This window comes from Botrytis fragariae (assembly GCF_013461495.1).
Source record: "Botrytis fragariae strain BVB16 chromosome Unknown tig00000000, whole genome shotgun sequence".
Lineage (NCBI taxonomy): Eukaryota > Fungi > Ascomycota > Leotiomycetes > Helotiales > Sclerotiniaceae > Botrytis > Botrytis fragariae.
In genome coordinates this window covers 2,049,856-2,063,224 of record NW_023500986.1, presented here as the reverse complement: position 1 = coordinate 2,063,224, position 13,369 = coordinate 2,049,856, and the positions used below count along the sequence as shown (strand labels likewise).

At 43.6% G+C, this 13,369-nt stretch overlaps 3 protein-coding genes across 3 annotated transcripts; 1 reads left to right on the top strand and 2 right to left on the bottom strand.

The window, feature by feature from the left end:
- Nucleotides 1-446: 446 nt before the first annotated feature.
- Bfra_006858 (putative heterokaryon incompatibility protein) lies at nucleotides 447-2,336 on the bottom strand (the record flags this gene model as incomplete). The annotated part of the gene is made up of 1 exon (XM_037337229.1): nucleotides 447-2,336. The coding sequence occupies one exon, from the start codon at nucleotides 2,334-2,336 to the stop codon at nucleotides 447-449; it is 1,890 nt and encodes a 629-aa protein (XP_037198595.1).
- A 2,179-nt stretch (nucleotides 2,337-4,515) lies between these two features.
- Nucleotides 4,516-5,847, top strand: Bfra_006857 (putative mannose-1-phosphate guanyltransferase protein; the record flags this gene model as incomplete). The annotated part of the gene is made up of 4 exons (XM_037337228.1): nucleotides 4,516-4,522; nucleotides 4,582-4,625; nucleotides 4,732-4,878; nucleotides 4,951-5,847. 4 exons carry the CDS (start codon nucleotides 4,516-4,518, stop codon nucleotides 5,845-5,847), a joined length of 1,095 nt encoding a protein of 364 aa, XP_037198594.1.
- A 1,025-nt stretch (nucleotides 5,848-6,872) lies between these two features.
- Nucleotides 6,873-9,254, bottom strand: Bfra_006856 (putative ring finger protein; the record flags this gene model as incomplete). Its single annotated transcript, XM_037337227.1, has 2 exons — nucleotides 6,873-8,129; nucleotides 8,187-9,254. 2 exons carry the CDS (start codon nucleotides 9,252-9,254, stop codon nucleotides 6,873-6,875), a joined length of 2,325 nt encoding a protein of 774 aa, XP_037198593.1.
- Between the last annotated feature and the right edge of the window lie 4,115 nt (nucleotides 9,255-13,369).

The window sequence follows — 13,369 nt, the reverse complement described above, 5'->3', positions numbered from 1 at the left end:
TCGATTCTGATCTGATGAGTAATAGATACCTGGTATGTACAATTAGGTAGGTTTGTAGTTAATCTTCGGGATATCTGGGTATCTAGATTCTACATACCAATTACATCTACCCATCCATTTATCTATCTATCTATTCATCTATCCATTTATTCATCAATTCATTTATCTGTTCATTCATTCATCCATCCATCTATCCATTCATTTATCCATCCATCCATCCACTCGTCCACCCATTTATTATATATAACTCACAAGTAATCTACTACTCCATATACGACTCTTGATCTCGATCTCGAATTATATATCTATCTACCTAGGTATAAGTAGATAGATAAATAAACATATATATAAACAAATCCCACAATTCCACCGCAAAACACAAACACAACCGCAGAAGTAAAAAACTCACCTACCCTACTTAAAGAAACCCGTCCTCATCCTCCTACCTATCGAACGGTAAACACAACATCCTCTTCCAAATCCTCACAATACACCTCATCGACTATTTCTCCGTCCATGATACCCGCTACATATGCTACGGTTACTGCTGCGAATATCTCACTTTGTTCTTTTTCGTTTCCTTCTCGGTTTCTTTCCCCTTCTACTTTCACGGTATCGGAATGGTTACTATCAACATCATGTGAAGGTTTTTGTCCCTTCACATCCCACCTTCTCAAAACAAGAGGAGCCGCTGCTCCAAACCAAATCGCTAATTGATCTCCAATTTCTATCGCCTTAGGAGCTACGCCATAAAAACCCGTTGTGGTGATGAAGAAAGCGGAGTTGGGGAGGCGGTTTAAGAGAGAGAGTCTATAGTCTCTAATTTTGTCAATGTAATTATGCGAGCTATCTTTGTCTTGAGAGGGGATATTGCGATTGGTGTTGTGGTCCTGCGTATTCTGGTTTAGTAGGATATCGTACATCTCGCCATAAGCTTCTGGTGCAACTTCACGGCCGGCTCCGGTGTAGAGTTTGTTTGTGACGAGGGTTCTCCATACTGGTTCTTTGGTTTTGAAGGTGTGGAGATAGGGGCGGTAATGTGAGTGGAGAATTGCCAGATCTTTTGCTTTGAGAACCATTTCTTCGACGTGGGAGAGTTGGGTGAGACATTCATTATCTGGGCCAAAGGTAAATTTCTCGGCAATGGTGTCGATGGGAAGACCTCTTATGTAGAGGGTTTTGAGATCGGGAGATATGTGGCCATTGATGGCAGTACTGCCTGCTCCCGAGACTCCTATACCTGGGGGATGATAAAGGGTAGAATGAAGAAGAGTTTCGCTGCCTAACCTTGGCACCCACGATGGAAAGGCAGGATATTGGAAAGGAGGTTTGGGACCTGCTAGTTCCAAACCGGAAAGAAAGGAAGGTCCTCTTCCTTTATGGAAAATATGGGATATGGCGTCTGCGTAGATTGTTCCTAGAGGTCGATTGTAATCTACTGTGATGGCTTTTCGGTCTGAGGAACTCATCATGCCTAGTAAACCATATATCCTATCTTTAGGTTCTGTTGCTTTAGATGTAACGGTGTTGAGTAATAGATCCCGGAGGTCTTCACCCTTTTTATCAGTAACTGCCGTGCGTAAATTATTGAGAAGATCAATTTTGATAGTACTGGTGCGTACACCCTGCGAAACAGCAGTCTTGTTTGCATTCTCATTCTCGTCGCCACATTCCATCATAACCATACCCATCTTCGTGAATTCAATCATCGCAACTTTTTGCCACACTTTTGACAGTACACTCCATGTAGTCCAGGTAAATCCACAACCAACTAGAGGTTCCTGATCCGCTAGTGCCAATTCTTGTATGGTCCATAGACGAGTAAACCATTCTTTCTTAACAAGCTCTATATAAAAGGAAAACAAGGTTTGAGACTCCTCCTCTATGATTTCATCCTCACTTGCAATAGCGATTTTAGACATCAAGTCAAAAGCTTCCTTGCACCCCTCAAAGGTCTCACCTAACCAAACTAAAGCTGGTTTCGCCAGAGAATAAATTTCACCCATCAGCGTGACCTGTTCATTGCGTTCTTTAATATCGGATTGATTGATACAGATGGCATCAACCCAAAGCCTTCGCGGTTTAAGAGGTAGCCTGAGATGGTGTAGTGCAATAGCCAGATTTTGAGTAACGGAGAAGGGAGTGTCATTGAATGTGATGGTTTGTCGGATGGAGGCATCGCCCCAGACATAGGATAATGCTTCGTATGAGGGATGGGAGAGGAGAGAGATGGTTTCGACGGTGCATTGAATTGGGGTGCCTTGGCTTAGGGGTTGAAGAATGAGGATGCGGATTTCGCGATTGGAAAGGGAAAGGGGTTGGGAGTAGGGAGTCATTTTTGTGAGGGGTTCTCGCAGAGTGTCGATAAATTGTGTGGCTTTCTCAGGATGGCTGTCTCATTGAATATTCGGGGTTGCTCATGCTGTTCATGGGATTGGTGATATACCAATTGGCATGTTTTGATTAATCCAGCGAGCTCGGATCAAAAATTGATGGATGGATGGATGGATTACCAACTATAGTAACCCGAACCATTCGCAACAACATTCATTCCAACAAACAGTCATGAAGCTCGAGTGAAAAGCTAGAATATGAAGATTGTCATATACTATCGTGCAAACAAGAATCGCAACATCAGTCACTCTTACTTGGCATTTGTGCCGAGTGACAACAATACTCGAGTATTGACGACAAGCGGCAGCATCAAGACGACGTAATTGATGTTTGATCGGCAACCAACTCATTAAACCGCCGAGGAATGTGGCGTCTTGGATAGTGTGAAGTTTAGTTTTGATGCACTGCCACATTATCTTTTTTTTTTTCACATCTCGTGATGCTTTCTGATACGGAAGGGCAACGATAGTTTGGATCGGCGACTTCCACCACCTCGTATGAAGGGGGAAAGCATGTATTCGTACATCTTACGACTTTTATGCCATTGAAGAACACGAGAGGATGACTAGTTTTTGATACGATTCTCGCTGCTTGAATTCAGATGGGGAAGTTTGTCGTGGGGTTTGGAGGTATTGTGTTGTGTTGGGTTGTATTGGTGGTGGTGGTGATAATATATTGGGGGGTTTCAATCATGAGATGCAAGATGGATGGAAAAGGGATACGATGTAGACAAACTTCAACATGTCATCTTCAATCTTTTTGAGTTTGCGAATAGGGGGATGAAGGAGGTGGTTTGTAAGATGGGTATTAACGGGGTTCCCTTACAGGCCAAGACTTATTAAGCTTAGGTAGACAGACAGACAGACAGACAACCAGTTCTGACTTCTTTCTAACCTTAATATTCGTGTACTCCTGTTTTCCAAGTCATGATATGTGAATAGCTAACTATCTATGGATGTCCTGGATAGATACTTTACTATATGTTACCTAGGTTCTGAATAGAACTGTCTCTATTACATTTTACTTGTTAGGGGTCCATTGTACATCATTTCGCTACCCGTACCTACCCGCACTCATTTGACTTTTCTGTGTGTATGGATATCATCAACGATACACGAGTAGAAGGAATAGAAAAGAACACCAGCATGGAGCAATACATGTAATGCAGACAACATATGATACCAGCAGGCAATACACGCATGAGCATATGCATCTTGAAATTCCGCCCAAGCCATCGCTGCTCCCTACCCAGGAACATCATCAACTTCAATCATTCGATTGCACCCTTCAATTTTAAACACACTAGCAAGAGAAGTTAGAGTCGACCATATAAAAGTCGAGAACGTGTTCTTTCAATGGAATTCATTGGATTATATAACTTTGCACCAATTGAATTGAGCGAATGCATCCTTTTAATCTTCAATCTTATTCAAGAGCCACTTATTATTTTATTTTATTCCTTCTACGGCTTACTTCGTAGCCCCTTTCCCCGGTACGATAAAACGTTCGAAGTAGCATTTACTGAGATACTGTTCGTCCCTCTATCCCTCCATCCCTTTCCCCCCCCGAGCCCCCTCCCCCAAAATAGATTGATCATTACTTTTAGTAGCATCCATCCATTGACACAGTGGCCTTCTCTGATACTACCCCCAAACCCTTATTACTACTTTGTACGCACACTTACACTTGCACTTGCACTTGCACTTACACTTACATTCACACTTGCATTTAAACATCATCTCAACATAAATTCTTTCCAACTTCAACAACCACGACAACAACAACATAAGAAGACAACTTTGAACCTTTTTAATTCAATTCAATCTTCTCTTTGCTAAATACTTTAATAGCAACACATCCATTCGTTGATTTCTATTTCGAATCAATTTTAATTGTACAATCTACATCTTCCTTTCTCCTTCACAATTCCAATCGTGCTTGAGCATATCCAATTCACAAGGACACCTCAACATTCACTATCTTCCATTAAGTAGAAGTCGTGATCAACATCCAACTCACTTTAGATCTTCTCGACACTTGTTCTTATCCTCTTCAACTGTGGGGTAGAACTAGAAATACATACAACCTTTCTACACCTTTCACTTCTCACAAACTATCAAAATGAAGGGTAAGCTGTTTCCGCATTCGCAGACCTTGGGGCAGTGTATCGCTAACACATCTGAATAGCTCTCATTCTTGTCGGTGGCTTTGGCACCCGTCTTCGCCCACTCGTACGTTCTCCCAATGCCGTGATACGATATCCGAAATCTACATGGGGCCCTTCGCACACGCTACAAAGCTTCCAAAAGACACCCATCAACTGACCATTACCCATAGACTCTTACCCTCCCAAAACCTTTAGTCGAATTCGGTAACAAGCGCATGATTTTGCATCAAGTTGAAGCCTTGGCAGAAGCTGGAGTTACAGATATTGTGTTGGCCGTAAATTATCGCCCAGAGGTTATGGAAAAGTATTTGGCTGAGGTATGATTCACTGCTACCACCCAGAAAAAATTTCATGGGTTGCACCGCAGAAGTTAATGCAGGCACATATAGTACGAAGAAAGATTCAACGTTAAAATCACATTCTCCATCGAATCCGAACCATTAGGTACAGCCGGTCCTCTTAAGCTCGCAGAAGAAATTCTCGGAAAGGATGATGCTCCTTTCTTCGTTCTTAACTCAGATGTCATCTGTGAATATCCTTTCGCAGATCTGGCTGCTTTCCACAAGAAACACGGTGATGAAGGTACCATTGTCGTAACCAAGGTTGAAGAACCATCCAAATACGGTGTCGTTGTTCATAAACCAAACCACGCATCCAGAATCGATCGATTCGTAGAGAAGCCAGTCGAATTCGTCGGAAACCGCATTAACGCCGGTATCTACATCTTGAACCCAAGTGTCCTCAAGCGCATCGACCTCCGCCCTACCTCCATCGAACAAGAGACTTTCCCTGCCATTTGCGCCGATGGTCAATTGCACTCGTTCGACTTGGAAGGATTCTGGATGGATGTTGGGCAACCCAAGGATTTCCTCTCTGGTACCTGTCTTTACCTTTCCTCCCTTACCAAGAAGGGCTCCAAGCTCCTTACTCCACCAAACACCCCATACGTACACGGCGGCAATGTCTTGATTGACCCTTCTGCCAAGATTGGCAAGAACTGCCGCATTGGTCCCAACGTAACAATTGGTCCAAATGTTGTTATCGGTGATGGTGTTCGTTTACAACGTTGTGTTCTCCTCGAGGGCTCCAAAGTCAAGGATCACGCTTGGGTTAAGAGTACCATCGTAGGCTGGAACTCTACTATCGGTAAATGGGCACGTTTGGAAAATGTCAGTGTGTTGGGTGATGATGTTACGATTGGTGACGAGATTTATGTAAACGGAGGTAGCATTCTCCCACATAAGAGCATCAAGGTTAATGTTGATGTTCCGGCCATTATCATGTAAGGAGGGAAAGGATCGCTGGACGAGTAACGGATTTGAAGTAGAGGAAAAATGGTCCGAGGTACTTTTTTTGGATGAAAAGTTATGGAGAGAAGAAATGAGGGTACGAGGAAGGGGGGGAGTAAAGTAATTCATGGATGGACTTCATTACCTGGCCGTTTTTTTGCCATTTCTCTATCGTATCTTATTGAATTCGGGCTTTGGCTTTTGGCTTTTGGGGGTTAAAAGGGTCACGCATTACATGTTTTTATGGATGCATGCAATTTTTTCTTTTCTTTTTGGGGGCCAAAGAAATTCTAGAGATGAACATTTGCATTTTTTTTTCAAGACTGTTTACAAATTTCAATGGTGCTTGTTCTGCTCTGTTCTTTTTGTTGCTTTTGGCGGGAGGGTATGGTGTATGTGTGTGTATGTGTAGGGATGTGTGTATGGATGGTTAGTTATTGTATTGGGTGTGCAGTGTGGCATGCATATCTATATATGATTGATATCTCCTCTCATCGAATAAAAAGTTGATTGAAATGAATGATTGAGATGAAGCAATTACGCGGTCAGCAAGGTGTAGTGTAGAGTTGTGAATTGTGAATTGTGAATTGTGAATTGTGAATTGTGTGTTGTATTGTGTGTTGTTGGGAGGGAGGGAGTGAGAGAGATATTGGGGAAATGGATAGTAGATGAGGAAGAATAAACAACATCTTGACGGACTCTTTTAATGACTTTTGAGATGGATAGTAGTGAGATACTTGATATACATGATGTGATGTATGTGTTTCCTTTTGATTTGCCTATAGACCTGTCTGTACCTGACTGCTCGTAAAGATAGATACATTGTATTCATTCATGCATTCATTCATTCATTCATCCCATGCGTGGAGCGAGCAAGGAATGCAATGCAATACCATCTCATTTCCTTTCCTTTCGTTTCCCAATTGCGCCAACCCCCAAAACCCAATTGCCAAACCATGATATGTTACGCCGAAATAGAATCTCCTCCTTTCATCAACATACCCGCAGCCGCATCCGCATATCTATTTCCTCCCCTTCCCCTTTCCCCTCTTCTTCCTATCCCCCTCCTTCTCCTTGTCCCCCACACTAACCCCCGCCGCCTCCGCCTCGCCCTCGCCCAACTCCCCCGCCTCCTCCATCTCCCTAATCTTCTCCCTCCCACTAATCATAACCATCAAATCCCTATTCGCCTCCCTCAACTCCTCACATTCCTCCATCACCCCTCTCATCTCCTCCTCCTTCCTCCTCACCCCCTCATTCACAAACCCAATCCTCTCCATCAACCCCTCCGAAACCTTCTTCTCCTCCCTCAAACTCTTCCCCATCGCCCTCGCAATCTCCTGCGCCTTCTCCGCCTTCCTCTTCTCCCTCTCCAACTCCCTCTCCAAACCCGGCACCGTATCCCCACTCAACTTCCGATACTTCTCCTCCAACTCCCCCAACCTCCCCAGCGCCACTTCCGCATCGCGACTCGCAAGACTAGCCTTCTCACTCGCCGCGCTCGCCTTCGCAACCGCTTTGCTGACCAACTCCTCGAAATAAACCCTCTGACTCTCCAATTGCGACGTCAAAAGATGCGTAAATTCCAATCCTGCATTTTCGAGTTTCTCCCGCGGAACCATATCCACATCTTCCGCGGGCGCCAATGCACCCCTAGAACGTGATGAGGGAAGTTCGATGACTTTACTATTATCGCCTTTATCGCGGATGAGTCGATGAACCCAAATATCACCCGCGTAATCCCATACATGTTGGGTTTCGATTTCCAGGGCAAAGTTATGCGCCGAATCTTTCCAGTGTTCTTTGGCGTGTCCGCCTTTGTAGCGTCCGCAGCCGACATTTCCGCATATGAGACAGATCCAGAGATCATCTGTGCAATCGCAAATACTACATAGTGATGCTTCACCACTTCCAAACGGTGGATTGTCGGGGTCATAGGGTGTAGTGGATTGTTGAGAAGCGATTGCTAGTGAGGGATTGGTATGCCGACAGACAGGACAACCTGTGCCACGCCATTTTTCAAGACATGCACAGTGAAAGACATGTTGACAGAGAATCGTAAAGAGGCCCGTTGTATCGTCCATTCTTTCGAGGCAGACAGGACAGGTAGGAAGTTCGACGAGATTTGGAGTTGGAGGAGGGAAAGGTTTAAGGTTATTCTGCATCGGAGCTGGTGTAAAAGGATCGTGGGATAGTTCTGGAAAACTTGTATTTGACTTAGAGGAGGTGGGGGTTTGGAAAGTGATTGACTTTATAAACATGACATGGCAGGTTTCTGGCTATATTGAGTATCGTCAGTTCTAACAAAGATAGATTCTGCTAAAGTGAAAACGTACCTCCATACTATTAAAGACTTTGCCATCCCATTCTGCCTTCCATTTCTTTGCCACGTTACCATCTCTGAACTTCATAAGCACCATGTACCTGTTCATTCGCCCCGTCATAACCATTCTAAAATGGCTAACCTCATACATCGTCTTCTCTCCCACAAATCCCAAGAAATCTCTCGGCGTAAGATAACTCGGCACAGCAGGTATGCATAGTAGAGTACAATCCTCTGCACTTTCTTTTCCGCCAGGCTCACTCGACCCATTACTTTGTGTATCATTCGTCGGGTTCGCCGCAGTATCCGCATTATAAACTTCCACTCCCATCAATCCAGGCGTTTCCTCTCCCTCCCTATACAAATGCACCACTCCCCACCCCACCTCCGTATTCCTCAACTCTAACCCATTCTCCCCTATAGTATGTAATTCCTCGAATCTCGCCTTTGTAACTCGACCACCCGGTTCTAGCCCAGCATTCATGACAATACCACCCTGACTACCCTCCCCCTTACGATGATATCCCCTCACGCCATCCATATCCAATGCTTCAACCCTCACCCTCCCAAATCTCCAGTCCCTTTTCGAAGTTCGCAGATCTCTTTTCTTATCCACCAAACTCGCGCTCGGAGGTGCGATTTCTAATTGCGAATTTTTCGTCGTGCTCAGTACAATCAGATTTTTCGACTCTTCAGGTCGTGTCTGCCGTGAAGGTCCGCAATCAATGACCCCTCCTTTTGCTACTCCCGAACCCAAATCTCCGTTCTGGGCACTCTGAAAACTGTTCGCTTGTATTTGATTCTCAGTTCCCTTGATAATATCTCTCGTGTTTCCTCCCAGCACAGAACCTGCTGAGCTCCCGGTGCCTCCTTTTCTCCTCCTATCTTGTTCCCAAGCAACAGGTTTATGTTTCGGCCAGGTGTAAGCTCCGCCTGTGGATGACGAAGTACAGCCAAAAATATCCGTCCCCTCACCCGGAATCCAAATTTCCCTCTCCCTTTCTCTCTTACTCACTTTCTCTGGGTCCAAATCTGGTAAAGGATACAATTCGAATTTGAGATGATAAAAGTATGATGGCATACTTCTTCATTCATTCATAATTTCATTCACCACTGCATGAATCGAATGCCATGCGAAAGCTTCGTGGTGGGGCTTTGCGGGAACCGTGGTGCGAGCTGCTCGTTCAAAAAACTCCTTTTGGCAATTCAAAGCCCAGAGAGTAGTTATGGATTGATAATGGGTTATCGCATCAGAGTTACGTTCGTATTAAAAAGCAGTTTTGCAGCACACAAGGTATTGTGGACATGAAAGGTTCTGGGGTATAAATTTCATTGTGCGGCTGCAGCCTCGCATCACTTTAGCTTCATGAGTGGATGTAGTGGAGCATAACACCGTCATTATCTCCAACTTCATCTCAGGTACGATAAGGAAGTGAAGCATTGATACCTATTTACTGTTTACATACTAATCATAATCACAATCATATATTCAAAATCACATGCATACGAGTACAGATTTAAATGTCAAAAATATAGTTTTGACTATTGAATACTATCAATATTGTGGCACATGCCAGTGCACTATGATGAGAACCTGCTAACCCAGCCCCCATAACACCATTGGATCAGGTCATCGTTAAACGCCTAAAGAACATATGTGCAGATTGAATCAAAAACATTTATTGACCACCACGAAGACGGAGCACCAAGTGCAATGTCGATTCCTTTTGAATGTTGTAATCCGAAAGGGTTCTGCCATCCTCCAACTGCTTTCCAGCAAAGATCAATCGTTGTTGGTCGGGTGGAATACCCTCCTTATCTTGGATCTTAGCCTTAACGTTATCAATAGTATCTGACGATTCTACTTCTAATGTAATGGTCTTTCCGGTCAAGGTCTTGACGAAAATCTGCATACCACCACGAAGACGAAGGACCAAATGTAAGGTTGATTCTTTTTGGATGTTGTAGTCGGAAAGAGTGCGGCCATCTTCAAGTTGCTTACCGGCAAAGATAAGACGTTGTTGATCGGGTGGGATACCCTCCTTGTCTTGAATCTTAGCCTTCACATTGTCGATAGTGTCCGATGACTCAACCTCCAAAGTGATTGTCTTTCCAGTGAGAGTCTTGACGAAGATTTGCATACCACCACGAAGTCTGAGGACTAAGTGAAGGGTAGATTCCTTTTGAATGTTGTAATCGGAGAGGGTACGACCATCCTCGAGTTGTTTACCGGCAAAAATCAAACGCTGTTGATCGGGAGGAATGCCTTCCTTGTCTTGGATCTTGGCCTTGACATTGTCGATGGTATCGGAAGACTCAACCTCGAGGGTGATAGTCTTACCAGTAAGAGTCTTGACGACTATGATGATGTTAGTAAACTGTGGCGTAATGCGATGGCAATAGTGATTAACTTACAGATTTGCATACCACCACGAAGGCGGAGAACGAGATGGAGAGTGGACTCCTTTTGGATGTTGTAATCGCTCAAAGTGCGACCATCCTCAAGTTGCTTTCCGGCGAAAATCAAACGCTGTTGGTCAGGTGGAATTCCCTCCTTATCCTGGATCTTGGCCTTGACGTTGTCGATGGTATCGGAAGATTCAACCTCGAGGGTGATGGTCTTTCCGGTGACTGTAGCAGATACATATTAGCAGATGTTTTTGACGAATTTATTGATGAAATTGTTGATGAAAGCTACTTCTGGAAGTGAAGTGGCGATGCCACTCGAAGGCGGCAAATGGAAAGGTGACAACTTACGAGTCTTGACGAAGATCTGCATGATGATGTTTTTGTGGTATTAATCTTTTGATGAAGTAGATGATATTGTAGATGATGATTTATTGAGAATCAAAAGAAGTTATCCCAGAGAGAGAGTTGATGGAGTTGTATAATGGAAGAAAGGGAGAGATGTTTGAGGGTGAGATGGAGTGTTTAAGTAGGTATTCAAAGGAGGAACCGCATTGAACTTGCCTTATCGCTTAGCGCCACGCCACCTTTTAGAGTTTAGTAAGAATGAGTGAATGAATCACCGGTCCATAGGCGTACGATCAAGGTACTGCTGCGCCTTCTTTACTCACCGTTGACTCGTTCCTTCTAGGGATTTCTATTCAGTAGGGTCGGTACGGAGAGAAAAAGAAATTCAGCCTGAATCTTCCGAGGCTGGACATATTTGGAATAAAGAATGGAAAATGGAATCTTCTCGGAATCTGGACCTGAGTGAATAGTCGTAGGTGAGTGCGAGTACGGAGTTAGATGAATGATTGATTATAAATCAATACAGTGAGAGTGCTTTCTACGGAATACATCATTTCACAGTCGAGAGAGAGAGAGAGAGAGAGAGAGATCATTATTAGATAGACTCTTCTTAGTCATCGTACGTATGTACCATATCCATATTGTTTATTAATCATTCTTGCTTCCGTTCAAATGGAAATCATCAATATCGACTGGGTAATACAGTCCAGGAGTGATGAGTGATGACTATATACTCCAATTCCGGACGTCAACACCGTCAACACCGTCAACGCCATCAATACTGTCAACACCTTGAGAACTGAGCAACTTCCCCTTATCAGCTCTAGACCTTTCCTAAAACGAATTAGCTTGACATTAACCCCGCCTTCTACCTCAACTCGGTCTCGGTCAACTGGGATTTGGCTTTGCGATGAAGAGGATCAATAGATGAATGAATCATGGAAAGAAAGGACAACATTTGCCATATCATCAACATCAACCATCTTTCCAGCCTCTCTCTTTTTTACTTCTTTTGCCTTTCATCGCCTTCGTACTCGGACCCATTATCCAGAGACTATTGCAGTTCCAATCATTCATTGCCTTTTCTTTCTACTCATCGTCTCTCGGGCTTGGTCTCAGTCTCAGTCTCACTCTCACTCTCACTCTCAATGCTTAATGCTTAAATCTGCACCTTCCAGCCAAAAACTGCCAGTTGTACACAATCCGATGCACTTTCCGTTTCAAACTCCTGCATAGAATATCTCGCAATGCACTAGCAAGTAGCAGCAAGTTATCGCATAATCCAAACTTTACTTTCCTCTCGCACTCTCACAATCATCAGAATCTATAAAAAGGGTTTCCTTTCATGATACGTCATTTCCATGCTCAATATTGCAATCCCAATCACGATAAAAGATAGAGGATAAAAGATTAAGAAAACGGAAAATCGTATCAACATCCCTGATTCTTGCAATCAAATGGATCACTCAGTCAACTTTCCATACCGGCCTGTCCATGGCCGACCAATCCGGGATCCAAATGCAGGTGCATAAATTGGACAACGCAGTACAGAAGCAGAGGAACAGTGTGCATACTCCTACATAAATAAATCCTTTTTCTTGGTACACTTGGTCAGCAGCTGACCCATTTCCAAGGTTCAAAGAAGGGAAAGAACGTATGATCCCTTTCATATGTGTATCTGGTATCAGAAACTCCGATGAGGTCTCGGAGATGCAAACTCTTTTCGAAGAGAATACCTTGGGACGCCGGTCAAAAACTCCGAATCTGTCTGGTAAGTCGGCAATGGATGGATGCAACACTGATGAGAAGATGAGAGGCAAGGACGTACAATCTCTACATACTTTGTAGGTGGTATTATTGAAGATGCGAGTAAGTTTACAGCCATTCCACCCACGTCCACATTGATAGGGCCTCAAAAACGTGACCTCTTTGAAAGGATTGGGCTGCGCATACAAAATTTCCCTCGTCTCGTGAATTTCAGATTTGGCTTTCTTTGCCTCTCGATTTCATCATTCAACGCCTTCACACTGAAAAACTAGCAGAAATGTAAATTCTTTCTCAAGAAACAAGCTATCAAATCTTTTCATCCGATCAATCCCAAAGTTTACTTCCTTCCATCTCTTCCATTCCCTGGTCGGTGATAACCGCGTGCATATAAAAGAACGCAAGAGTCAGCATCTTGCATCCGAGAGATCACCGAAGATAAGCCTAAGTAAGTCCTCATTATACAAAGTGAAGGTGTTTTACAGGTATACGAGCAAGTACCAATCAACCTACACAAACAAGTACCTATCCAAAATTCGAATACCAAGGGCACAACATACTAGGTACACATCTAAATATTCAGAAGAAACATACACCAAGCAAACCAAAGTAACAATATCTTCAAAAAGAATCTTAAATGTTCATCAAGTGAAAAAGCTTTAAATTTTGGTGTTTTTA